The sequence below is a fragment of the Anarrhichthys ocellatus genome, unplaced genomic scaffold (genome assembly GCF_004355925.1).
Source record: "Anarrhichthys ocellatus isolate YVR2014 unplaced genomic scaffold, GSC_Weel_1.0 scaffold6, whole genome shotgun sequence".
Lineage (NCBI taxonomy): Eukaryota > Metazoa > Chordata > Actinopteri > Perciformes > Anarhichadidae > Anarrhichthys > Anarrhichthys ocellatus.
The window spans coordinates 8,205,902-8,233,853 of NW_022280036.1; the positions used below are offsets into that span (position 1 = coordinate 8,205,902).

A 27,952-nucleotide genomic window follows, 5' to 3' on the forward strand; every position below is an offset into this window, starting at 1 on the left:
CCTTACAAATACCAGGAATTAGTTTAGCCCTCTGTCCTCTGGTTACTGTGGTCAGTTTCTCAGCCAGGGCACAGCACAGCATAGTCTATGCGCAAGTGAGCTTGCACACTAATAGAGCTGTCAAAGTGATGAAAATAGAATTTTCCACATCTCATATTAAAAAATATGCACTGTTCTCTTATTCAGGTGAGGAAACACACTCTGTGCCAAGTAGATAGTACTTTAATCTGCAGCGTTGCCATTGTCAAATGTCTGTTATAGTATGTTTTAAGATGGCTTTTATGTTGTTTTGTGATGTTTATTTAAAGCAACGGAGTGCAGCGCTGTGCCCAAGACAAATTTCCTCTTGGGGACAATAAAGTTTATTTATCTGTTTATCTCGCTATCTATCAAGGAAAAGTGATGTTTTGCTAAATCAAAATGCAGAAATTATTCTGGAATAAACAAAATACTTTTCCGTAAATGTTGTCATCGACAGTAAATGACAGGCTGTTACCTTCAATCTGGTTTTAACATTGTGGATGAAGCAGTTTGTGTTCAGTTATGTGAGGTTAAGCTAGTTCAGCTATGTGGATGGCTATGATGGTCCCCAACCATCCTCAACCCAATCCACCCCCCCAGGGTCCAATCTTTTAGGGGAGACAGTAAAATTGATCATCTTCTCCTGATCCTGCAAGCTGCATGCTACCGGACCACAATGGACCACAATCCTGTAAACTTGAATGCACCACATGGTTACACCAAAATAAGTTTTTAAGGACATTTACTCATCCCGCAACTCCTACTGAGAAACGCCATTTTTCAATTGAGTGATGAGTCCCTTACAATGTTCAGTGACCCCACTGAACATAAGTAAAAGGCTCTTGGCAAAAAAAGAGAGCTGATAAGCAAGAAGCAGAAGAATGCAAAGCTGAAAAAGCCCACAAATCAATCACTAGGTGGCTGGCAGATGTACTGCTGCTAAACACAGGCTGCAGGACAGTCAAGTGACCACTGGCCTGGCTAAACAAAGAACTATTCCCATGAGCAGCCTGACCTCTGAAAGCACCGTGCGAGCGGTGGGGGAGCGGTGTTGGAAGGAGCATTCCTCCCCTCCTCCAACCCCTTATCTCTGCTACAAAGTTTTCCAATCATTCAACAGCAACCTCCACTCACCACAGACAGTGGCTTCATTGTCTTTAATCTCCATATAACAACATAGATCTGTAAATAGCTACATTTTGTTTTTAACGACAGCTTTATATGGAAAAATACGGCAGATAACAAAATAAAAGTTGTGTTCTATAATACGACGGATCAGTGAGTCGACCCACCGACGACTATTACAGCAACTGATAAAACTAGATGAGCGTCTCGAGTTGTTGGAGTAAAGATTTAAGTCGTGTGTTCTGTCTCGCTGCCCTCCATCTATTGAACAATTTAAAGACACCTCTGACCTCTGGGCCTGCCGTTCAGGGGAACCATGGAAACCTTTCGTGTCCAGCAGAGGAGAAAAACAAGATTCCAGGCTTTGAGTTGTCTCCCATCAGGCCACTTCATTCATTCCCCTCACAGCTCACACTGGGCAAGGTTTGCTTTCGTCTTATTGGGGTTTCTAATTGTGCACAGCGAGTGCTAGTCAGACCCATTCCTTAGCAACTTAAAATAATGCTGTGGTCCTGGCCTAACGCCTATGGACACACTATTACGGTAAAATAAACTTTGTACATGAACAGCAGCAGCTCCTTCAAATAACTCCGTTGAAGCTCATTCTGATCTCAGCTTTAAACACAAATAAAACAAGAATAATATGCAGTATAAGATATTTAACTTCTGTATCTGTGAAAGTGACCTTACTAGCTAGAAACAACCACACAGAAACTGTAATCTAGGATGCCATGACAATGCACTGGCACGTATTCTGCGGGAGATAAAAAGTTGGATCGGTAAATCCCTTAAACAGATTGCTTTGCATGACAGTTGCAAATTAAGTGGTGACCACAAAACAAGCACTTTGCTAAATTACTTTTCATTCATCAAGCAGCAACAACATACACCTTAACGAAGCACCGTTTGTGGGTAATGTCAAGTTAAAATATATAATAAAGTAATCATAAATAAATGCACTCCATCAGTGTGAATGCGACACATAATGTTATATAACACAGCTGAGCTGTTAATAGATTTAACCTGCAGCACAGGCCCTCTCCTCTCTACATGATTGACTAGACGCCCTAAATTTCAACTGTTCCTAGAACTGGTGATTTTGTCCCCAGCTTGTTCTGCATCAATAACGCCAGGGTCAGCACATCATTATCATTGCAGACTGGTCAATGGTTTTCTTAAACTATCATCATGTCTGAAACCATCCAGACTGTAAATGCATACGTAAAACTCGACATCTCTGGGCAAATTTCACCATCTGACAGTGACACCAACATGGGGGCCACAACTGAGCCAGATGAGATGAGGAATCTGATATTTTTCTCAGTTTTCATGCCTTATGTACCTGTGATCACATGGAACAAGAGGCCAAAAAGGAAGCTAACTCAGGAGACAATCTCTCCACTGAAATCCCCATCAATCTGAAGTCTATTGACAAAAGTCACATGGTGAGGATCATGTGTCACATTCCTTTTCATCGTGGCCAAATCCCTTCTCAGCTTAGTGCTTTAGCAAACCAATGTTTAAGGTTACCCTCCATCACCATCACATTCCTCAAAGAACAACTCGCAGGTCCAAAGCTTCAGTACATGAGCATGGGATTGAAAAATTCACCAAGGGTACCACTCCTGCAGACAGAAAACATCTTCTAAAGGACTAAGCTATTAGAAAGGAAATGGTAGCATGAGTCTGATACAGAGGGATATCTAATTGGCTCTGGAAAGGAGGTACTGAGGCTCCCCAGTTGTTACACTATGCATCTCTCAGATGCAGAATTAACAGTTAACACAGATCAAAATAAAATGATATTGCCAAAACGAGAACAAAAACAGACAGGTAATAGAACAGAGCCATGCTGTTTAATGAGGATTGCCACCCTGACTTTTCAAACTGAGAATCAATCTCTGATGTTTAACTTTTACGATTAATGTAATTAGCCTTTTAGTGGGGAACAGATCCAGCTGTTCTGTCCACTGATATCAGGACAAAGAATTGCCCCTAAAGAAACCCTTTTCTTTTGCGAGCATGCGGGACAATGTGGACAAAACGGCAGAGTGAAAAGCTTTTCACCCTTTCGCCAGAGAAGTGAGGCTGAAAACAATTGTGTGCAAAGCCTCCAGCCCCTGCTGACCTGGTAAGACCTGCAATAAAGTTTGGTCATTTAGACACTTGGGGTAAAGCAGTGTTACTGGGAAACAGCAATTCACATTTGTGTGTATGTGTGTGTGTGTGTGTGTGTATGTGTGTGGGCACACCTCTCGCTGCAACCCCCACTGATACCTCTGTGTCCTTCAACTGAGCATTTCTCAGGTATGTGCAAATTTTATGAGCTTCCAGATAGACCCTCAAGCAGGTCTAAGTGCTGTTTTAAACTAACTAGTAAAGCTTACTGGCAGCCTTTATCACCTCTTAACTTCAAACTATGAAGCAGGTATACCACTCAAATAATTAATGAACTATATATACTATGCAAGTACCAGACAATATCTGACTTAAGACGGCACTCTACCAGAGAGCACTGCATGTAGTTAAGTACAACTTCAGAATAATTCATGGCTCAAGAAACTTAAAGAACTGTTATGTAACTAAAGCTAATTGCACTCCATTAAACCAAAGTTTATTACCAATTATTCCAAAAGTGCTGGCAATGTTATCAGCTCCTATAAAGCTATGTTGGTCTTAGATTATTATTATTTTTTACATGACAGCAGACTTTTTATTCTTTATTATCTCTTAAAAGAAAATCATCAGAAGTCATTTTCAGCAACTTGGATCACATTGAGAAGCAATTGAACATGGAAACGAGGATTACAATGCAACCCCAGGACAAGACATGCATTATTAAATTCAATGTAAAATAAAATGTCAGCAATGTCAAAAATGTTGTCGTACAAGTGAACGTATTGCTGGCAGGGTAAAGGGGTTAACATACATTCTGCAAAAGTGGCACAGCAAGATGCATGGCCTGTGGTGTGGGAGGAGATTCAGGCCTGCCTGAAGCTTCTCTTCTCCCCCCTTAAAATACGAAGCCAACTCGCACAGCACCGGAGGAGAAAGCATTCTAACAGGACAATTCTTCAAGCGATCAGGGTGCAATAACATGAAAGCCCCAGCCAGTGAATAGGGGTCATCTGCTCTTTAGCATTGGAGAGCCGGCCTCCTGGACAGCTCTTAACCTTTCCAATCTGCTGCCCCTTCATTAACACACCAATGGGAGAATATTCCTCTCCCAAACAGCACCTTTTTTGGGCTCTAACTTTGAAGACTTTGTCCGTCTTCCCTCACTGCTACCACCATAGCTGCCTCAAATGCAATGCTGAGCAGCAAAATACAGCAAGGTGTAAAATACCATGCAGGGAGATTTGATTCTGACCTAATGAGTATTGCAAAATAAATGGTAGCAAAGACCTACAATACAAGACTTTAGACTCTGCCTGAACATGGTTAGAGTTTGCCATAACCTAAATCCCATCTCATGTCCTCAACACTTCCAGCATGATACTTACTTGCGATTGTGAGACGGGCTTTCTGGCTCAGGATTGCACCATACTTGTTCTGAGCAAGGCACTGATAGAGCCCTTCGTCTGATTTGTCTCCTCTTCTGCTCTCCACCTCTGAAATATAAAGGGAGCCATTGGAGAGATGGTACACCCGTTCGTTCTCCACCACTTTTACTCCATTCTTGAGCCATCTGACGTCGATGGGTGACTCTCCATGTGCCTGACAGTCCAAAATAACAGCTTCTCTCCGCATGACAGTGACATCATGGGGCTCCTTGATGAAAAATAACTCGCTAAAGCATAAAACACCTGTAGAAAGAGAGAAGAAAAGCATGTGAGTGAAGGGGCCAGCACTAGAGGAGTCTAGTAAAACTACTGGCTTAAAGTGATTTAAAAGGTGAGCTTTCAGTCAATAATTACACTTATTGGAGGCTGTGGCTCAGTATCCTCTGGATGGGTGTTTATAGTCTCAGGTGGATACAAGTGTGACACTAATCAAAACACCCTTGTAAGGTGAAATATTACATTTGTGAGGGTTAGAGAGCTACTGTCCCGCGCTGTAATCACATTGCAGCTTTCGTTACCACTTCAATCCAATTACTTACAGCTCATAAAGTCACCAGCTGAAGGTGAAACTGTTGATCTGATTAGTCCCTTTACTTTACACAGAAACCTATTACTGAACTCTCAGGGTGAGCTTTATGTAATGTTTCATGTCTCCAACACCAGCTCTGTGTTTGATATGTGTTCTGATTCTGTATCAGCAAATTGTTCTCTGTTGGACTGCTGATCTCTCATTTCACCTCTGTAATTGGATGATGGTGGTAAGAAGATCATGGAGTCAAACTGTAACTAAATACTTAACAATATAGATACTGTCAGTGTACTCTTGCAAAGCCAAACTACCAATTTAAAGCATCAATATGATGTCCACAGCATTAGTATGCCTCATCAGTAACATGATCTCTTTATATTCAGCTGTAGCTGTAGAACCGTTTTCAATTGTTAGATATATAAGTTAACAAACCTTCCAACAGTTAAACGGTTAAATTGAGTAACGCCACTGGTGAAAAACATTTGAACAGTTAACTATTTAATATAACCTTAACGTTATATCAGATATAAATACAGCTGGCATTCGAAGAATGATGGTTTCTCGGATAACTGTCCTGTAAATAAGTAACTTAACGTTAACGTTAATTTATTAGGAAATGAAAATGTCAAAACCAGTTAATCAAGTTATCATGATGACATTATTATTCGGACAGTCAGAGTGATGCTCCTAATTGTGAGTGTTTGAACTTTAACTTAACTCTCGAGCAAAATACAGCCTGTGAAAACGTTCCTTACCTGAGATTGGAAGAAAAGCGACAAAGAACAGTAACCGCTGATATAATTTCCTTTTGACAGGCGCCATTTGACTACATTAATTGTCTGTGCATGCTACTCTCTCATCGTTGTTTCCTCCACATGAACTGCGCTACTACTGAGGAGGGCCGGCGCTGGTGAGAGCTGCAGGAGTTTAGTTTCCCTCCTCTGGGACGGACACTCGTCAAATATTCACGGCAGTGGGTCTGAATGAAGCGTTTAGTCCGGCGCCATCTAGCGTTAGATTAACTCAATGCATTCTGTACTGAACCTGATCCAACACCTTTGTTCACTATGTTGATGTATAAATAATAGGCTGTAGTAACGCTGAAGGTACTCCAACACTAGGTCTGTCTCACATGCTGTCAGTATAGTTGTCATACATTGGCAACATATGCTCTTTACTGCAATGTACAAGAATGGCAACCTCACGCATCACGCTGAGGGTCACCCATCCACTAAATGAGTAACAGAAGTTTAGGCACCTGGAAGAGAGCTGCTGCATGTCCTGATGTCTCTGGCTCAGGTGCCATCTGATGAAATAAAGTACAATGTGTACTTTACAGGGGTGGAAAGCCCATTACAAGTACTTTCACTGATGTAGCAAAATGGTATTCTTGTGTATGTTAATATAACGTTTTATGGACATATTAAATTAGTAATCCTTTGAAGAAGTTGATTTTTGATTATGTACTGTGTTTTATTCATTGCACTGATTGGAGCCTCCTTTCATTCACACAATAATAGGAAAGAAACACAATAACACTGCATGTTTTGTATCAACAACTTTAAAATCAGATCACTGTTTTTAGTACAGTGCGGGTCTGACACCAAAATGATAAATGCTTTGTACATTTCGTAACAATGGGAGTTCAGCATTCGTACACCGATATTGTTGTCTCACTTGTTCCACCAAGAGCTTTTCACTCTTCCTTATCAATACAAGTGAAGCTGTATTGATGAGACTAACTGAACACCAAATGGTCTCTACAGACGGAAAAAAAATTGTTAGAAATGAATTTGTCCTTTAAAACTGTGTCCTGAAACCAAGAAGAAGCATTGATAGGAGCAGGACAGCTGCTGTGTCAGTGTCGATATTGATCCAGTATCCATCACTTATTGTGACAAGAGATCAAACCTCCCTCCCACGGTCCTCCCCCTCCCTCTGTGAACCTTTTTCAGCCCAGCTGGGATGTCCAGTCAATCAGAAAACAAAACACACTCAAGAAAAACGGCACTCTTCAATAAAGAGTTATGAAGACATACTTGTGATAAATTTACTGTGTCATTGTTGCAAAGGTTTTTATCAATATATGTTGATAGTATTTTAAAAATACCATATATGCACTTAAAAAATACATTTAAAAATATGGAGGATCATATGTTCAAAGGTTCAAACTGCCTCAATTAACTGAATTTTAGCCATTTGTGTTTGTTCCCCCAAAACAAATGAATTAAAAAGGCCATAAAAAAGAAAGAAATGATTGTCATCATCAAGATTTCTTCACGTTTTCCTAAATTTGAAATAATCCCACATTCGTTCCAAGAATGGCCTCAAAATATATTCCAATTAATCAAAACAATCCAACCTCTTTCAACTTTTGTTGTTAAAATTAAATTTTGATATCTAATATGCATTTATACACACTATACAACCGATAAGCTTGTAATGTTTCCTTGTAAAGTGTACCGTGATTACAGTTATATGTTTAAGTGTATAACTATATTATACAACCAAATGATAGTACACAGCCTTATTGCAGATGGCCGGCACTTCTCTTACATAACGTGGGAAAGTGAGAGCATGGCCTCATTCATGGTCAGTGTGGCTCTCCCTAGGGTGTTTAATTAATCAAAAATTCAGTTTCGGCACCTGCCAATATAGCAGAGTTTGTGGGTGGAGTGATGGTCAGCCTGATGTGTACTCGGGTCAAGCTCTGCGGCCGGATCAATGTAGTAAAAGTAATCATCAGGTTATGAATGCTGGTAAGGCTGTGGGTGAAGGGGATCCAGCTTTCTAAGGACCTGCTGCCATTGGTTGAGGTCTGTGTCTTCCTGCTGGCCCACATGTCCATCCCCACTGACCCCAGAAGTGTCCAAAAGGCCGGCCTGAATGGTGTGCGACCTTTCCACTGACCCAGTGGATGGGAGGGGGCTTTGAGTGCCACAACAGGGGGGTTGTGGAGAACATAGGAGCTGAGTCACACAAAAGGCTCCGACCACAGAGACGTTGATGAGTCCTGTCCACAGAGCCGGTCAACAGCTAACACTACTTATGAATCAGTGCTCCATACTGTAGGTCAACAAGCACACAGGAGAGATCACAGATCCATATTTGACTGCAGCTAAATTAGCTTGAGATAAACAGGCAGACTGTCGTCCCAGCTCTGTTGAGCACTGAAATGTAGTTTAACATAAATCCCAAAATGTGAGAAACATTTAGACATAAAAAAGCAGAATTGATAGAGAAGAGTCAATGTTTGCCTACTAATATGATGTGAAACATTCTGTTCGTCAGCTGTAAGTTTAAAAGTTGGGTGATGCCATTCACAAAGAATACAATGTGTTCTAGTTCCCCCAGCTGGAACAATTCAGTACTACAAACACGTACTTTACGTACTTTACATCTGTTCAAACTACAATAATCTGGTTAGATTACGTGTGCCACCCAAAAGATAAAACATCACATCTAATGACTGAATAAAAGAACTTACAGGATACTGTGAAAGATATCAGTGTCAGTTCTCAAAAATAAAACCTTAAATGCTTTTCGTTACATCAAATCCTAAAAAAGCAGTTAAAATGGTGAAGAATTGGTGAGACAAAAACCAAAATGGGCGTTTTTGATTTGACAAAAGCTCCAAGATGTGTCCTCACGACTCTTCATACAATCATCAAGAATACACATGCTGACAGTGCATCGTGTCATAAGCCCTCACCTGCTGTTATGCAGCGTTGAAACACAAAACCAGACACAAAATCAACAACATATTTTTGGCAGTTTGTTTGCTGCTCTATATCTGTTCCTTAGTGTCATTTACACCAGGTCATAGATGTTCATACACCTACTGTAATATAGACTTTAGATTAAAAATGTTTACGTAAGACATCCAACTTCAATACTGCAAAGTTGGAGTGCTATTGTCCCTCCACTGATTTCCCCACACAACACTCAGACACTCCTAAGTCACAGCTGCTTCACCTCCTCTCTCTGCAGGTTACCAGCCTGGTGTTTCTTTTTACATGTGACTTCACACTGATTACAGAGTCACATGTCTTGTACCTGGACATAGTCTCACTCTTATTATTAGACAACACAACAGAAAGATTGTGAGACAACTCTAAGCTGACTTCTTGTGCTGGTGTTAAATGCTCTGCAAATCATGTTTTCCATGTGATAGTTGTGTAAATATACAGAAAACTGGTTAACACTATAACCAACCTTTTTAAGGGGTATATTAACATGTATAACACACTTAAACGTGTTTAATAATGTACAGTTTTAGACAGCGATTATAACTTATAGTTATATTACTGGTGTTTATTGTAGCTTCCTCTTATAGGTACCCACAGGAGGAGTTACAGCTGTTGACAAGTACGTGACTAGATCTGCTTAAAACTACATTATAGTGTTATAAACCATGAATTCAGTTTTTGTATACTACATAGTTAAAGTGTTACTAAGAACTGTGTAAAATCATTAAAAGTTAAGTGAATGCATTTTAGGTTGAGCTCACTACATCACTACCTTTGCAGTCTTAGAATAGTTGTATGACGTGCTTCAAATCAGCCGTGAAAAACTGCAATAAGAAATAAAACTCAGTGAGAAAGAGACATGAAGACACTGGATAATTGCTTTTTACAATTCTTTATTTTTCAAATATATTTATTTTGAATTTGGTGTGCTATGTCATCAAATGGGTATTTAACAGCTACAGTTCATTCAACCCTTCTAACTGTTGTATATATGTATGTTGTTGTAATGCACTTATAGGCGTTTTAATTAATTTCTATATTAAGAAAATCTGATACATCAGAACTTAAGTGTTGATATATTCATTATTCTTCAGTAGACGATAGTACTTCCATTTAGAGATTAAAACATTAACAATCAAATTCTACAATACATTACAAACGAAGGCCTCTGTATTTAACTTTAAATATAAGTGAAAGAAGAGAATGTGCTTATTTTCAGCGATGTTCACATGTAAACATTTAAACACGTGCACTTGAAGCATTGGATAATTTTCTTAAAGAGCGATTCAAGCAGTCTGCAGGTGACTGATTGGCAAAGATTCAGACAGTTCAGAAGTAAGACTCATCGATATCAACAAAGTGCGTGACTGTATAAAAGCATAAAGTAGAAAATTGTGTTGTCAGAGACAAGAACCAGCCCACGATAGCTTCTTTTATCAATGACCTGTAAACATGGCAGGTGGTGTAAACACATTTTGCCATTCAGAAAATGTTAAAACTACTGCTGACGAACAGTTACTTTCCTACAAAGGTATTAACAAGTGATTACTCATTTTTAAAACAGACAATAATCTGTACACATTTTGACAACCAACAAAAAAATTATTAAAGTTGTACTCTTAAAAATAGAGCACCGTGCTGCAATTAGACGACCATGATGAGTAGAGGAAAACAAAACGATATCACTCATTGACAAAAGGCAACAAAACTTAATTTCTAACATACTGTATACAAAGTGTGTGATAAGCCAAGTCTGTCAGATATTATGTGTAAATACATTTGTTTGTTTCTCTGATACACAAACAGTGAGTGTGAGTATGATTAATGTAGAGGTGCACCAATACCCGTTATTTGCCAATTTCACAATTTTTTATGTAATAACGGAAGAACAAAAAAAAAAAAATCAGGTGATATTCAATGATCTCATGTCAATATGTACAATTATGCAATTATGATTGAGCACAATCTAACACTGCATGTAGTCAGTTACACACTACAGAATGATTAATTTAGCCTTTTACTGGTCCCGGTATTGGTACATCACTACTATACTAATATTTAAATAATACACTTTCCTTCAGTGTAGTCGCTCAAACTTTTTATTCAACTTGCACATTTTCTGCTACCAATGCTTTTGAGGTGCATATGTTTGGGATTAGTGTGATGGAATGACATGTTTTTTAAATTATGTATAGAATTAAATGATAGGAAAAGATGCGTTTCATATTGGTTGAATTGCCAATTGATCATTCACACGTCGTTTCCTACAACAACAACAAGTTAATGGATTTAGTTAAAGAGCAACAAAACCTAAATTATTTCCAACCAAATACAACAAAGACAAAATCTCACAAGTACCTGATGTGAGAATCAGAGCATAAAGTTTTCTGAGGCAATTCAGCCAAAATTAAACAATTATTTTTAAGGTTAGATGATGTTGTTATACAGTATACAGCTTTGCATTTTTGCTTTGTAAACTTTAGAAGATGTAGAGTGATTAAATAACTCCGTCCCTCCAGATTTGATGTCCTTTCTTCACATGTGGCTCAACAGAGGACCAACGTGAAGGTCGTGTGACTGTCCTTCATCTGTCACACAGCTGGCAGGTTAAAACATGAATCTCTTGCACAGCTTGTTTTCCTCATCGTTACATTTCTTCACCACGTCATGCAGTAATGTCAGCACAAGCTCTAGTCCACCCCATCAAAGCCTTGTGCATTCTCAATGGCGATGTGAAGTTTCTCCCTCAGCTCCTCAAAGGACTCATAAGGAGGCAGGTCCAGTCGGTTGAAGCTTAACAAGGTGAAAGCAAAGACAAAGAGGGAAACATCATATTCAAGCAAAGTCATAATGCAGGAATCAGCTGCTATGTGTTCATTCATAATTCTCAAGAGACAGTCCAGTGATTTAGTGCTGCACCTCCATAAAAATGAGGGACTTTCCTGAGACGTGGTGCAAATGTGGTGCAACAGTGGCAGAAACACTCCAGTCCCTGGAAGCTACAAAACCCCCTAGATCCTTAACTTCCTGGAACGCAACTCAACTGCTACTATTGCATTCTCTGTGACCGACTAGAAAATTAACTTTGTCATTTAGAAATCAGTGGAGTTCTGCCTTAATAGTGAGGCGTCTCTCTGAGCATAATGACTGTATTCAGTTCTCAGACAGCAGAGTGAGAGCTATGACTGTATCCAGCCACTAGAGGGCTTCAACCCACTATATGCTCTTATTTTAAGAAACGGAATGAGCACAACTCTGGTTAACATAAACGTCTTTGGGATTCTTTGTGGAGAAACTCAGTTTTACAGATCTGTCCGTTAAATCAACTAATCGATTAGTCGACAAAATCGCATGGGTGTTAGTTGACTAAGACCCTAGATGCCATATTATGGAATCACATTCTTGTGGCGCCCATGAAGACCCAAAATATATCTTTTTTTAATCTTGCATGCCCGTATTATTACCAAGAGTGGAGGTGAAAACGGTCATCTTTAGAGTCATTGTGGGCTCTGAACAGCCAACACACATTACAGTCACATGATAATATCTGTGAACGTTACTCTGAGCAAGGAGAGCACAAAACAATATAAGCAATTCGGTTTTTGTTTTTTGTCAAAATCTGCTTCAGCCTTTTTAAATGTATGGAAAATATGAACTGAAAAATCTGAGTGAAGTGCTCACCATGTGTGGGCTCGGGGGAGTTTCTCACGTGTTCCCCACTGCTCGATGGTGAACAGCTGTGGTCCGTTAGACCCTGCAAACAAACCCATCAAACATTAGACAAACACATACAACCTGATTTAAACTGGAATTCATTCACAATAAAACTAAAGTCCCAGCCACCTGTGAACTGAAGTGAGGTGTTATATATACAGTACAGAGGGAAAAGATATGATGAGGCAGTCATTTCGTATCATAAGACACTACACCAGTGAATTATTAAACAATAATGCAGCAATAAAAAGTGTTATCTCACCATAGAGTTCAGCAAAGCCATTCATTGGGACCCTTGAAGTTCCTGTCACAAACTGTAAGAGCCTGATTCTCTTTTCTGCATCCATCAACAGCACCGTCTGAACAACACAAACAGATATACAAATAAACAACAAATACAAAGCGCTTCTTAAAAGGAGAATAAACTCTGAAAGGTCCACAGCTCAGCTTGATGGCTCCAGGCATGGAAAGTTGTCTTACTTTCCAAAACCACTGGATAACAGTGTGGTTGGAAGAGTAGCTGTTCTTGTACTTGGTGTTCTCTCTCCAGTCATTCACATCCACATCTCCCAGACCACACATGAGCAGCTGTGGAGGAGAAGACGGCAGGTGGACACATCATTATTAACCTGTCTGGAATTAATCTACAATTAACCTGAAAGGGGATTTCAGTACATCAGACGGACTGAAAACTCACCTCGAGCTCATTCTCATCGAAAATCTTGATCACATCTTGTGGTATCAACTCAAAGAATCCCTAAAACACAAAAATATGACTTTTCTTCTTACTTTATACTGTTCAATGGTGTCTACCATGTTACAAAAAAAATGCATCAGATAAGTTGTTACCTCTTTGAAGGCAGTCATCTGCTTCTGTATCCTGTTCACAAACCTCCACTGCATCACCAGACTGTCAAACACAACACAGCCGATTAGGGTCAAACCATCATTTCAGCACTTTGAAGATGGTGAGAAGCTTTCTTCTTCTTTCTTACTGGATGTATTCCTTCTTGGTGTCATTAGTGATGACGATCTCTGAGCCTCCCGGCTTCAGTTCATGCTGGTGAGTCTGAACACAAGAATGAAATATATAATGCAAATTACACGGTTAACCACTTAACACAAATTAAAAGTTGTTGAGGGAAAGACGGCATGTTTGAACACACCTGTCCAAACAGCTCCTCGTCAATGGTGAACCTCAAATCCAAGTCTGTCGGGTCGTTCTCCAAAATCCACTTCAAGGAGTTGAAATATTCACTGTCCTGAAAAGACAGCACACAAAATAAATATCTTCCACATTACTTGATTCACCTGATTATTTGCAGTGGAAACATGTGACACTCACAACAGACTCCATGTCCTGGAGCGTGATCGGCTTCTGCAGCATCATCTTGTAGAAAGGCCGAATGAAGAAAGCTTTAAAAGGACACAAATAAAAATGTCAGGATCTATAAAAAAAAAAAAAAAAAAAAAAAAAATCACCATTTGCTCTGATCCCTCTGATCTCCCCTACGCCCGATGACATCATTTAGCACTCACCATCGAGCAGTTTGCCATGATACACGGCCATGCCCGCCACGCGACCGATGAACTTGAAGTAGGACAGGTGGTCCTCATTACATAAACCTGAGTTGGGGTTAATCTGCAGAGTGTAGTTGTCTCTGGAAGACAAATCACAAAATATGAACAGGAATAACAGAATATTTTCCTAAACAGAATATTTTCCTAAATCAGCTGTCCGGGTTTCTGCCAGATAATTACAGCTTGTTGATGTGTATTCTTAAATTGCTGCTATTATAAGAAATAGAATCCTGTGATTGTATGGGGATTTTGACGTGACGCTTGACATTTATATTTTCATTGATGCTCATTACAAGTTATGTAAATACCACTAACTGCTCATTTTCCATTCCACAATTACAGTTTTCCAGATCACATATTGTAGGACAGTGAAGGAAGATGCGCCATATTAATGTTAATGTGGCCTTGACACTGTGTAAACAGAAATGTATCCTTCCAAAAGTCACATACAAAGTATGTGTGTGCACAATATGAGCAGATATATTATGTGTGTCTCTAGGATGGTATTTTCTCATATTTCCCTGGACTTTCCAGACCTGGAGGCAGAACATCTGTCCTGAATGTCTTTTATTTACTGTTCCTTCCTATAAAATGGAGCACCAGCAAATTCTAAATTTGAATGGCTGTGCTGCAACACAAGACTGTCTTGTCTAAACACAAGTTAATGATGTATAAGACCATTAGAGGAGGCATAAACAGAGGCAGTGTTTGGACTCACGTGGCAGAATACTCAAACAGTCCATAGTACGGGTTGAACATCTCCTTGGACATGAGGAAGAACCACTCCCTGGCCACACCACCATAGTCCAGTCCCTTTTCTCCTTCAAACTCCACCCACAGTCGTGCCTTCAGCAGGTCTGCCCTCTTCACCGACAGGATGCGTCGGTACGAGTCCTCCAGCACCGCATTTCGTTTCAGCTTCAGCTCAAAGCGGTTTGGGATGTCAGCCTACGCGGAAATGTATTGCATCGTTAAGAAGAGAGTTTATGATCATCTACAGGTTGAATAAATGCAGCATATGTGAAAGTGACAAACTGATATCAGAGGTTAAAGCAACACCAGTCCTTATTAGAATCAAGTATTTGGTAGAAGTAGTTGTAAAGAATCAATCAACAGTTGCTCTTTGAGGACACTCACCGGTTTCTTCAGCTTCTTCCGGAAGTAGTCATACTTCTGTTTATAATCTCTGGAATAAGGCACAGCCTAGAACCAACAAAGGACAGCCTTTAGGGAAAAATACACCTTAACCGTATGACTTACACTGTAGTCAAGGACACATATTTACAGGAAAGCTGCAAACTATAAATAAAGAACTATTTTTGTTGTGTGCTAATATCATATTACTGAAGAATAATTTGTCAAACATAATCTATACTCACTGGTCCGGTTATAGCTGAGTTCTGCAGCCTGGGATCATCCCATTGTGTGATCTTAGTGTCTGCGAAATATAATACATCAGAGGCCATTCATTAACATGGAAACCTACACATCGCTTAGTCCATCATGTAATCTTAGTATTAAACGTCATACGCACTGTGATCTATGTAGAATATCCTCCCATCAGTGTGGACCCTCTCTTCCCAGCCGGGCTAGGAAGAAAGAAAATGTACATTTTAAATATGTTGGCTTTAGACTACCAAATAAAATAGACAGTACTGTCTGCTCTGGTTATATACCTACAACATAGAGCAATTAATGTCTCATGTAGGATTTTTTCCTGAGATCTAAACCTTAAAGTTGATAAATGTCTTTCAATTGATTTGTTACCGATATTCTATAACTGCTGAATTTACCGGCAGAGGGCCGAGATCAGATGGGTCGAGTGAGGGTCTCTTCCTCATGTGCACAGGAATCTTGGGCTGCCTGGGATCTTCCTGTTCAGAGGAAAACAGACGGGGTGTATTTCAGTCAAAGAGGAAACACTTACACAGGAAACAGCGTTGGGTATAGTGCAGACTACGTTTTAAAAAAGCTAACTTTGTATTGGAAATAAAAAGGTAAAAGCACATCTTTCTCACCCAAGTAGTAGTCTTAGTGTTGTGGTTAATGAAAAAGGGTCTTCCACTGGGAGCACTGCGAACCTCCCAACCAGCCGGCAGGGAGCCAGATTCAGGTGTGGCCTCGGGGCTTGGGGTGTGCTGAGAGTTAGAGTCCTCGGGGGACATGGGTGGTAAGGGTGGAGTCCGGCTCTGGGGTACACCTGCACCACCCTGTGCTGCTGCTACTGCTGATGCTGCTGCTGCTGCTGGTGCTGGTGCTGGTGGTGTCTCTGTGGTTTTCTGTCCAACAACAAATATATCGAGAGGTATTGAGAAATTTGGTTTAGAAAATTGCCAGTCGAGCGTCAGTTTACATACTTTTGCCCTCTATCAGTATCAATAATAATGAAATGAATCACTTTGTACCTGAACGACGGGTCGTGTCCATGAAGTGCTTCGACTGTTGTGGTTGATAAAGTAGCGTCTTCCTTTACAGTCTCGCTTCTCCTCCCATCCAGGAGGCAGCCCAGCTGAGGTTGGAATATGCTATTGAATGACATAAAAAATGAAAACACTGATCAATGCGGAAAACCTCAAGCTCATTGAGAAACCCAATACCAACAATGAAACACATACATTCACTAAAACTATTTCCTAACTTCCACACCACAGGAACTAGTAGATTAAAGAAAACAGCTGTGAATCTTGAACGCTGCCATCTGTCCACACAAACAGCAACATTCTGATGTAAGACAGGTTTAGTAAGACGTAGGAAGGAGTGATTTCATAACGGAGTGAGATACCCACCACAGGGTTAACAGGATGTTCCTCTCCCGTTGAAGTCGGGGCACTTCCTCTGCGACTGGAATGACTTGAATTACTAGCCTGATTCTGCAGGACAGAGGAAGCATGCCAAAGACAACAATGATCACTTGGCCATTAATGTGTTATTAATTTAACTCCTCTCCCTCTCTCACTGAAAGCGTGTGGTTCCCATCCATCTCTTTGTGAGTCTTTATTCCTCTGACTTTCTGGTAAGTAGAACCGTATGGCGCACAGAAAGTGACTCACCATCTGGGAGGCGCGCAGCTCGCCAGATGTGGCCCCCGAAAAGTGAGTGATTCTCAGCTCGTCCTGGAGCGGCTGGAACTCTGCAGGCCCGTGTGGTGGAGGCGATGCGAGCTGGCTATTGCTGTGGTACAAGGTGGACTCGTCCTCCGTAATGATCTCCCAGCTCTAGAAGACGAGACAGATGAGATTCATCAAGAAGACTCGGTGGGGGATTGATCCGAGGTTAGATCAGACGACAACAGCTCTGCCAAATTACTCAGTTTAAATATACAGTGGTCTGTTGTATAGGAAACCTAAAAGTGAAATTGTTTAGAAAGTGTAATTCGTCAAGTGTTTAAGCCAAAGCCCTCAGAGGACACGTCAGAACTACACTGCTACAACCACCAGTGCAACACCTGGCGTCAACATGGCATCTGCATAGCTATCAGAACAGACTTCCCCCACTGTTCTCGTCCTTCCCTTATCCATTCACCTAAAAGGCTTTTTCTAAAAATGGTGTTAAAATTACCTCAGGAGACTCTCGTGTGTTGTTCTCATCTGGGTCTGAGATCTGTCTGCGTGTATTAAAAGCTTGCTCCGCATCCATATTATTGTTCTGTCCTCCTTGCACTTGCACATCACCTTCCCTGTTTAGGATGCGCACACAATAGGACACACACACACACTATTAGTACTGCACCAACAAAGAAAATGATGTAACTTTGCTGTGGAGAGGGGAGCAGTCTTACTGGATTGTGGGTCGTTGCCACTGTGTGGTTCTGCTCTCATGATTGACGAAGAAGGTTCTTCCCAGGTTGTCCTGCCGCTCCTCCCAGCCAGGGGGCAGAGCAGGCAGCAGCTGGCTTTGTCTGGGACCGGACATGTCCTGAGCCTCCAGAAACTCCCACCCAGGCTGCTCCACATGAACAGAAAGTGTTAACGGGCAGCACCAGCAGCAGGGAGACAATATCCTAATGCCAGCTGTTTAAGTGCACACACCAAAAAAAGACTTGCAAACTACAAGAAGATTCACTGGCTAGGATGAAGACTGGAGCTTTGAGTTAGATTAATCATCAGCATATTTCACAAAGGCCGTGGACACGCAGTGGGACAAATATGCACTCACAGACTTTATGTTAAGACAAGGCTTACATTAAGGAGAAGCTCTTAAGAACTCATATCACTGCGGCCATGCCAAAATCTACATCTATTTGAATTGATGCTCTAAAATGTTAACTTGAGGCTGCAGGTGATGCATTATGAACAGGTAAGAAGAATCACTGCGTAGGCAAACCAAACACAAGAGCATCTGTGATATTTTCGTAGATCGTGGGAGATATCTTCTTACTGTCAACAATCACGAGCAAAACTTACGTCTACGTCCTCCGTCTGTTCGGCCGTTTCCTCTTCTGAGCCGGGGTTTTTTGGCAGGTACGTCATTTTGAGACGCAGGTGACCTTTGACTCTGGACTTGTGGCTGCGTAACCAACAGATTAATTTGTTTTTTGAACAGCGAAGAAATAAATATAAGTATGAACTGTGGCCTATCATTTCTCCTGCAAATTAACATATGTGAAATGGAATGTAAAATAGGAGAAGACAAAGGATTAAATAGCCACGAAATCATGCCAACCTTCGTGGGTGAAGCAGAAAATCCTTGAATGTGTATGGCCTTTCTGTGTTAGGATTTTCTGTCTGAGAAAAAAACAAAACAATAAAAGGAAATCTTTAATTCTCAAAACATTTTTACAGACGCCTGGCCGTGTATCCGAACACAGCACTGTATATTTAAAGAAAATGATGGTGGTGGCAGTGTACCATGAGGGCTTATTTGCGAGTGTTGTATTTATAATGAAACAAAAGCAGGAACATAACATAACCATGACGGACTGTGTTTCCAAAACGATAGACATCGATGTGGAACAGACACTAGAAGAAGGGCATGCGTGTATATACTCCCATGGTGATATATGGTGACACTGAGCTCCAGATAAAAACTAAATAACTTGAACTTAGACAAGTCACAGATATCAATATACAAAAAACAAGAATTTCCTGCAACCGAGGACTCACCGGTATCTGATTTAAGGGGACGTCCACCTGTCCCAGAAAGTCATCACGTGTCTGACAAGAGGGGAGTGGGGGGGGAGAGAGAGAGAGGATCATGACAATATTATCTCCTTCCACATTCACATGTACAGAGGACGGGCCTAGACATACTCAAAAGACTGTGAGATGCTGTGTATCCGATAGTGATTATTTTTTGTGGTATTTTATCTCCATCAGACTTTTTCTTTGTCTGCTACATCTATTACCAGCCAGTTCCTCTAACAAACTCTCTTTAATCATTAGAATAAATGGGACACTGCACTCTTTCTACTTGAAACAATGCAGATCATCTGACTTTATCCATTTCCATATATATTAACTACGTAGCCTCGATAGGAATGTGTTTATCAGCCCACAATGAATGGCTTACTGTGTTATTGCCAGAGAGACTGGGACCGAAGTAATGTAGCATTTGTCAGATACACTTTTCTTTTCTCTGAACACTTCACACATTCACTGCATGCCTTTATTGCAGCCTTTACAGTCTCAAAGGCAAACACACACACACACACACACACACACACACACTGCGCTGCGGGAGCCAGCTTTGTGACCAAATTAACACCCGCGTCAGGTCAAACTGTAATGGCAGTATAGAGTGTTTACGTGAATAAATATAGATGGAGGCCTCCTCCGTCCTGCCCTTGCACGTCTAATAGTGGAGCCAAGAGAAGCAGCTAAGTCGAGGTTAAAAGATACTTGCTACATGAAACTAGCTTGATGAGCACAGTTTTCACTGATGGTCTTGGAATGATTTTTAATTTATACATTTATTTTACCCATTCTGGGTTTAATGAACACCTAAAGAGACACAATTCAACAAGTTAAGACACACAAGTCTTACTACAGATTCGAGTTATTCAATCTTATTCAATGGCAGCACTCACTGTAAGTCACTCTGCACAAAGATCGACAGCTAAAATGGAAATGTACAGAAGTACGGTTACAACAATTATTTTTATTGTTTATTAATGTGCAGACTCTCAGCTACACAATTAATCATTTGATGTCAGAAAATAGTTTTTGAGAAGAACTTTGCACAGTGTTTTCCCGACAGTGAGGTCTAAATACAGATGTTTATTAAAAAGGGAACAGCGGCATTAATGTTAGTTATATTTATTTACACACCACGGTCCACAGGACATTAAAAAACGTAAATTAAAAATTGTGTTTCTTTTGGCATGGTTTACAAACAGCCAGTGTAGTGGAGATGTGCGTGTACATAATACATAGTTCATTTAAAGCATCTACATGCACTGTTTTCCGTCCCTAAAATGAAAAGCCTCATGTCTACTGACTGAGAGATTGGACTGAATGTGAAGTTGAAGGACATTTGTAAACTTCAGTGTCCTGTCCCACTTTATAACTGTGGGTAATCTCTTATTATGGCAATGCTTCTCATCACTTATTTAAGTCAATAAATCAAGATAACATTTTAGTGTCACATTCACATCAGCTGTCGGCACTGATCCAATCTATCTTCATCTAAACTCCACTTTGATAATACTCTTGAAGCCCCGGGGCCCATGTAACAGTCACCCAGTACGTCTGTAGCTCTTAGACATCTTGGCAACATTTATCAATACGATCTGCCCTTCATAGCTTTTAACTGTCTGCTCAGGCGATGACAAAGTGAACCACATACAAACAATTACAGCCTAATAGGACAACTGATCCCTCCGTCAAATTAAAACCGAGGGTGCCATAAACAGAAATGCATAAACAATTGCAGGCTAATAGTGATGGCTGTCCCTGCTGGTTTGAAAAGTCAAGTAGGTCATTTCTATATCAGTAACAGAGATTTCTATCATGTGAAACGGTCTCTTTCCTTGTGAAGTTAGCGGATGCAGAGTGGAGTGAGGCCAAGCTTAACAAAGAGGAAGTGTTTGCTTTGGACACATGACAAGACTACCCGAGATTAAAAGATAAATGTTCACAAAGAGCATCCCTGAAGGTTCACGTGATACTAATTGAAACACAGCAGTGCTGACCATGTACTGTGTGAGGTTGTGGCAAACAGCTACAGACACACGTTTGGGCATCTGTGGAGCAAGCTCAGTTTATCCAGCTTAGCTTGGCTGCGACAAACTACTTTTAACAGGTGGACAGCAGCTTGTGAAACCTAAACTTCTGAGGAGTTACCCAGCTAATGGTATTGGAGCAGTGACGATGATAAACCATCCTGATCAGGAACTTATGTTCACATCTGAGAAGCAATTCCGTAAAATAAGTTTGAAACAAGTTATATGTTGGCAAAAACACTCATGAGACTGCCTGAGCTGCAGAGACAATATGCTTAATCATCTCGACAACGTTAAGTCGTCGCTGTGAAATGAGGAGGCCCTTGTTTTCCACACCTGAAACCATTTGCTGTCACAGCAGGAGGCCGTAACACAGAGTCTGATGGCCTGCACTGCTCATTTGTTAAGCTTATCGACAGCGTCTAACCAAAACATAGTATTTTAACCCTTGAAGGGGAAGAAAGAGGTCATATTCTTCTTGTCTGCTGCTATATTCCAGTTTTTAAAGTTAAAGTTCAAGAGTTAAGCTTGTTGTTGCTCGGGTATTTTCATTAATGCGTGAGTGACTTTTCTAAACCACATGTTATCACTTTGTGAAGGAATCTGAAAGACTTGCAACCTGCCACAACCACCACAACCACCACAACAAACACCACAAACACCACAACAAACACCACAACAAACACCACAAACACCACAACAAACACCACAAACACCATGGCAGCTGCACAAAAGTAGCCGAGACAAATCTAAACGGTCCATAATGACATGTAGCTCATCTTTGACTTGTTACCTGAGAAAATTAAATTTGTGTAATTTATTCTTTGTTATGAGTCACGTCTTTCCCCTTCCTTGGGTAACGTGGTCACTCCTGGTTGTTCATTAACTGGTAAAATGAGTATTACAGGGTTATGAGGGCACTTCAGATAAGAAAAGCAGCCCTGAACTTTCCATAAGAAATTCCAATGTGGGATTTTAAAAATCACATCCTGCTGCAACCGACCCATTCAACTATACATTTAAACAGATTCATCTCTGTTAGAAAAACATTATCTTGATCCCGTCACATTAGTCTCTGCCACTGCTGGGATTAACAAAGGGTTTCACATTTAGCATGTTGAGCCCATATAGTTCAGGGGATGGGAATATTTTGATTTGAAATAGCAGTTTATTTTCCTCTTTGATTGTTTGAGGTCCATATATTAAACATTGCTGTAAGACTGATTGTAGGCATGAGGTGACCAATTTTACTGCTGCAGTAAAAGGAAAGTGATTTGTAAGTACAAAGTTCATTTTGCTACATTTCCTCAGGAAAATCACCACATATATTTTAGTTTTTTGTTTTTTTTACGTGTGCTTCCTTGTTATTTGAATAATGACATACTTATTGAGTCTGAATCCCATTGTTGTTGCTCAGTTGTGGGCAGACACAGTCAGAAAGTAAACAAAGGTGTGTAGTATTGATGCAGACTTTTAACAGGGTGATGTGACTCGTCACACATCTATATTCACGAAGGACTATGAACATCAAAGCTCAAGTGAAATGAATACACTTGATGTTGGTATTTCACAGGCATTTTAAAGTGAGAAAGTAAAATCCAGATCTACAAAAGCAAATTTAGATCTTTAAAACTAAATGGACTGGCTAATTAGGTAAGGAGTACGCCATCTTATTTGACAACCTGCTAAATGCAGGAGGGGGGCTGACACCTGATACATCACAAACACTGCCTGGCAGGAGGAACCATAGGGAAGGGAACTCGCCAACCTTTTACTGGGAAAGGCTCACGCTCCCATCCTGCTTCATTACATTACCCCCAACACACACACACACACACACACACACACACACACATACACACATACACACACACAGATGGCTGGCATGACTGTGCGCTGCTCTAGTATCATGCTGTTAAATTTGAATCCACGGGTCTGGGCAGTGCTACAGACCACCAGACTATCTGGAGTCAAGGGGAATATTTTAGAAGCACTTTATTTATACCAGCTAGGGGCACTGCTTTTCCCACTACTAAAATTAGCCCGGGTAAATACTTAAAGTCAATTACTCATAGCGCTAACAGAATAGTAAAAATAGAGAGCTATTCTGAAGTTGAATGTCTTCATACACACCAACAAGCAGACAGACGGGAAACTTCCTTCTCATTCATGCTTTTCTTGAAAAAACAATAAGTAAATGGATTTCCTGTAATGTAACTGAAAACCTCTGAATGTTTGTCCACATTGGTCTTGTTGATTGCATGACTTCGCTGTAGTGATCTTCTCCGTTACTGCATGTCTCTCTAGCTTGTGGCGAGCCTAATGGCTGACACTGAGTAAACAGAGTTTTTAAGGGTTTGAATGGCGACAGCACTGAAGGAGAGCACCAATACCTCGGCATTTATATTATACTGAAAGTTATTTAAGTCATCTTTTAAAAGGTTTAACTTACCTTCAGCAACTATAAGCCAAAGATTTAGCATAAAATGAACATGCTATTCGTGACGTGAAGTATTCATGAGTCAAACTTTAATTTTACTTCGTACAAGACAATCAAAGTGGCATCACCCGAGCTGTCAAACCAAAACAGTGTGGAATCTACTAGAACCAGTCAAACACCATTAAAGGTGACTCCACAGTGTTACACCTTAGTGCCTCTATGTGTCCTGTCAATACTTAGAGAGCTCTTTGCCGTGCAATTCATTGTTAAAGCGACAGTTCTAATAACACAAAAATACACATTTTTCCATCTGGTTTGTTTGGGGTTTGCCGTGGAGATGTCTGCATTTTCTTCAATATAACGGGACTATTGTTTTGTCACTTTGAGCACCACGAGACGAGTGTCATATAGTCCCTTTATATTCGAGAGAAGGGAGACATCTCTACTCCCTTTGCTGTACGGTCAATACAGATTTTTGGGTGAACTGTTTTAGGCATTTGAGCTCATTCCTGTTGATCAGCGAGCATCAGCTAGTTCCAATGAAGCAACTTAACACTCACCTTGGTGTTTTGACTCTTTTGCATGTTAATCCCTTCGTGGCTTGTGTTTACATCAGTAAAAGAGCTAGGCAGCTTAGCTGGGCAGCAAGGAGACAAATGAATGTGCACATGTGGAGAGTGAGGGCTACTGAGTTTTGGATTCGAAACGTGACATGAAATTCCAGTGTTAGCGTAGGGCACCTCCAGGGAAAAGCTCCTTTGTATGGCTCGATGACAATGGTTTTCCTCAGGCCTTTCCTGTCCTTTTCCCGACGAACAGACCTTTTTCTCTGTTGGTTTAGTTGAGGAGAACAAACAAGCAGAAGTACTACGGTACAGTTTTGTGCGAGGGTTGTGTTGACCATCGGGGTGTGTTGCTGGGTTAGGAGCCTCAGGATTTTCCACATTGACTGTAGCCGTGGTTGTAGCTCCCTTGCCCGACATTATTGGTCTCTGGTGGGCAAAGTGCAGCAGCACGCTGCTGGAGTGACGATTCGATCTGTCTAAAGTTGACGACAGTTCCCTTATTTTACCCCTGTCCTCCATTTTGCCTTTAGGTTCTTCCTGTAAAGGAATATTAAATTGCACCATGTGCTTGGTGTCCCTTAACTCGGCAGAACAGCTTCCTTTAGGGAGGCGATGGCCACTTACTGCTGTGGTAATGGACTCTTTGCAATTCACTTCCTCATCATCTTGGGAGAATTCACTGGCAGATGACTGATGACACCCCCTTGCTGGCGGGAGAGCAGATAGAGCCATTGGACTGACAGGGGAAGCAGGTGGTGTGCTGCAGGGGCTCTTTGGAAATATAACCAAGGAGGAGCACCGTCTCAAAGGGACCTTTGACTTGCAGCGGAGTAGACTCCTCTCCTGGGTGGTCCTGTGCTTTTCTGAAGCCTCTAGCTCAAAGATGCTGCTGCTGCTACAGTACCCGGCATCGCTGGCCATGCTGCTGCTGCTGCACGAGCCTCCGTCAGAGCCACTGCCTGCTCCGCCTTCACTGGCCCCTGGGTCTCCATCCTCTATACTGCCATCTAGCTCTCCGCCGAGCTTTCCACAGGGCTGCAGCGAGATCTGCAGAATGCTCTTCTTATTAAATCCTCCAGTGTTGACCCTGGGTATGAATACTGAAGAGTACCGCTGTAAATTAGCGTTGTCTGGTGACAGCGGAGTCACCTTCAAGTGGACGGAGCTGTGCGCCAGACTCTCTGTGGGGCTACGAGCTGACACGCCGACTCCACTCTCCTCACCATGGCTGCTGAGGCTCTCTGACAGAGGGTCTGTGTTGCTTCTCCTTGACGCAAATTGTAAGCGCAGACGACGTGCCATTCGTTTAACTCTCTAATCCCTGCAGCGCTGGTGAGAGCTGCATGATCAAACTTGCTGGAAGGAAAAAAAGGAAAGCAAAGCAACTGCTCCGAGCTCTGCTCTGCGATCACAATCATTAGCGGCTGTACATTGCCAAAATAGCTCTGGTGACAACCTGCATTCCTCTCCAGGCTGATCTCAGCTTTTAGTCAGAGGGGGTGAGTGGTTCCGTTTGGAGACATGACCCAAACATACGACCTTTGAAACAAGAGCAATCACAGACATTAGCCCCCTTAAGGAGCTTAAACCTTTTTACGGAAAACTAAATTACAATAAAACTAAAAAGACAAGAGCTTCCAATGCTGACCTGCTTTATAACCTTAGCTTAGCTGCTAGATCACGGCACCTCCCGAGTTCCAGCCAGATTAATATCGTACACCTCGTGTCTGTTCCAGCCGCCTCACTCCTGTTCCCTCCTTTGGAGAAAACAACAACATGGTAGCCCTCTACGTTGCATCTTAGACTGAAGCTTTGGTAAACTGTTACATCTGCCTCAGGCCGCTCACTCAAGTCTCTACTTCCTGCTGTGGGAATGCTTCTAATGTTTCTACTGCTCTGTGGCCCCAAACATATTTTTACCCGCTGCTATTGAATTACAGGAAATCAAAAGGAAATGGCTTCCAATATAATTCTATAACAAACTGGGGACCGGGTTGCACAAAATAAAACCACCATAGCTTTGTATTTCATGCAAAAGTACAACTAAAGCAAAGAAATATTTGCAAAGAAACAGAATGTGTTAAACAGCCATAAAGTAAGCTGTGACATATTATCTGCCCGCCTACGAAAAAACACAAGAAGATGAGAACGAGCTTTGACGGCGACGCGACACCTGTTATACGACACCTCGTGTCACAGGCAGTGCTGGTCTGATTTCCTCTCCGTGGCTGTTGACAGTCCGATTTATTAATGGCAGCCTATTGTGCGTCAGACTGGCCTATTTCAGGGCATTAGTGTGCATCCAAATCAGTTTTAGTAAAAGGTGTAATAGTAAGAGACAGCCAGGATAAAGACATGATTCATCAGAGGACACTTCACTGATGCAGCTGCCTATTTTTTGAAACCGACATGACAAACTACCAGGAAACCTTGTGATTGGCTATCAATCACTCATCTGGCCGTAAGATTGGCGACTCACACGACACCATTTATATTTAAGCCGTACAGTATGGTGTGTAATAGGCCAATAATAAAGCAACGCCGCGTGTAATACACAGATTGAATCCGGCACCATAAAAATATTGCGCCCCAAAAGAAAGATTGAAAAGATAAGCCATATTATGTCATTGCGGTGTGGTTAGAGTGGAGGCTGGACACAGGAGACAGAGGATGGCTCTGTCAGTCAGCAGCTGTAATGAGTTAACGGCTAACGAGTTGCTCACATTGTACAGCCCCCTCACCACCACTGAGTGGCAAAACAAACATGCTACGTCTGTTGTGAGCGGAAAGGCTTGAGATATCTGGAGGAAAACAAAACACCATCTTGAAAAAGTTGATAATGAAGTGTACTGAATTACTGCTGTTGTGTATTTTAGTCTTTACTTTCACTCTTTAACTACTGTGCTGTACTTCCTGTGGGGACTGACGATCATATATTTCTTCCTTACATGAAGGTCAACATAACTAATTTGACAAATCGTCTGTACTTTGGTGACTCCAGTTTTATTGTTTCTGTACCAATTCATTTTTACAATACCTTTAGCTTTTTGTCTTATCATTTGTATTCACTATCACTGTTTTTACAGTTTTATTCCAGTAACACTTGCAATGCATTATGTATTCAACCCTAATTAGAAGTGTGTTTAGCGTGCTGAGCTACACATAGTGAGGGCAGAATAATACATGCAAGTATCGTTACTCTGAACAAAGCCTGCAGACACGTCGATAACTTAAAGCAGGACTTGTCAGCCTGAACAAAATCACACTTCAGTGGATATTTTGGTCGTCTGTCGACAAATCTCACTATCAGGGCAGGTTGGGAGGATTTTGTATTTTTCTTTCAGATGACAGTCTGTGCTTCTATTCTCTTTAGCCTTCAGTAAAAACTTCTTCCTGAATCAGTCTGTGCAGTTGGTTGCACAACAGCTCCGTACCATTTTATAGTGTTTTCAATGTGAATTCATGATGGCCATTCAAAAAAAAAAAAAAAAAAGGGGGGGGGGGG

The 27,952-nt window shown here is 41.1% G+C and overlaps 2 protein-coding genes across 6 annotated transcripts in view; both read right to left on the bottom strand.

Annotated features, from left to right (window-relative positions):
• Nucleotides 1-6,113, bottom strand: part of prtga (protogenin homolog a (Gallus gallus)) — a 30,901-nt gene extending 24,788 nt beyond the window's left edge. For all 3 annotated transcript variants that reach the window (XM_031846442.1, XM_031846441.1, XM_031846444.1), the window contains exons 1-2: nucleotides 5,994-6,113; nucleotides 4,650-4,952 (exon numbers count right to left, since the gene is read on the bottom strand). In XM_031846442.1, coding sequence (XP_031702302.1) covers nucleotides 4,650-4,952; nucleotides 5,994-6,060 — 370 coding nt within the window. In that variant the 5' untranslated portion in view covers nucleotides 6,061-6,113. The remainder of the gene's footprint in view (nucleotides 1-4,649; nucleotides 4,953-5,993) is intronic.
• A 3,754-nt stretch (nucleotides 6,114-9,867) lies between these two features.
• The window catches only part of nedd4a (NEDD4 E3 ubiquitin protein ligase a), a 23,845-nt gene continuing 5,760 nt past the window's right edge, over nucleotides 9,868-27,952 (bottom strand). The window contains exons 1-25 of one of the 3 annotated variants that reach the window (XM_031845961.1): nucleotides 24,442-27,913; nucleotides 19,385-19,435; nucleotides 18,945-19,006; nucleotides 18,686-18,788; nucleotides 18,061-18,224; nucleotides 17,841-17,958; nucleotides 17,333-17,497; nucleotides 17,069-17,152; nucleotides 16,688-16,807; nucleotides 16,301-16,561; nucleotides 16,076-16,156; nucleotides 15,817-15,871; nucleotides 15,662-15,720; nucleotides 15,420-15,485; nucleotides 15,001-15,230; nucleotides 14,241-14,362; nucleotides 14,047-14,117; nucleotides 13,868-13,963; nucleotides 13,697-13,770; nucleotides 13,551-13,611; nucleotides 13,399-13,458; nucleotides 13,182-13,289; nucleotides 12,964-13,060; nucleotides 12,669-12,741; nucleotides 9,868-11,780 (exon numbers count right to left, since the gene is read on the bottom strand). In XM_031845961.1, coding sequence (XP_031701821.1) covers nucleotides 11,678-11,780; nucleotides 12,669-12,741; nucleotides 12,964-13,060; nucleotides 13,182-13,289; nucleotides 13,399-13,458; nucleotides 13,551-13,611; nucleotides 13,697-13,770; nucleotides 13,868-13,963; nucleotides 14,047-14,117; nucleotides 14,241-14,362; nucleotides 15,001-15,230; nucleotides 15,420-15,485; nucleotides 15,662-15,720; nucleotides 15,817-15,871; nucleotides 16,076-16,156; nucleotides 16,301-16,561; nucleotides 16,688-16,807; nucleotides 17,069-17,152; nucleotides 17,333-17,497; nucleotides 17,841-17,958; nucleotides 18,061-18,224; nucleotides 18,686-18,788; nucleotides 18,945-19,006; nucleotides 19,385-19,435; nucleotides 24,442-25,749 — 3,792 coding nt within the window. In that variant the 5' untranslated portion in view covers nucleotides 25,750-27,913 and the 3' untranslated portion in view covers nucleotides 9,868-11,677. Of the gene's footprint in view, nucleotides 11,781-12,668; nucleotides 12,742-12,963; nucleotides 13,061-13,181; nucleotides 13,290-13,398; nucleotides 13,459-13,550; nucleotides 13,612-13,696; nucleotides 13,771-13,867; nucleotides 13,964-14,046; nucleotides 14,118-14,240; nucleotides 14,363-15,000; nucleotides 15,231-15,419; nucleotides 15,486-15,661; nucleotides 15,721-15,816; nucleotides 15,872-16,075; nucleotides 16,157-16,300; nucleotides 16,562-16,687; nucleotides 16,808-17,068; nucleotides 17,153-17,332; nucleotides 17,498-17,840; nucleotides 17,959-18,060; nucleotides 18,225-18,685; nucleotides 18,789-18,944; nucleotides 19,007-19,384; nucleotides 19,436-24,441; nucleotides 27,914-27,952 lie in introns of those variants that run through there. The other 2 variants (XM_031845958.1, XM_031845959.1) reach the window with 2 other exon arrangements.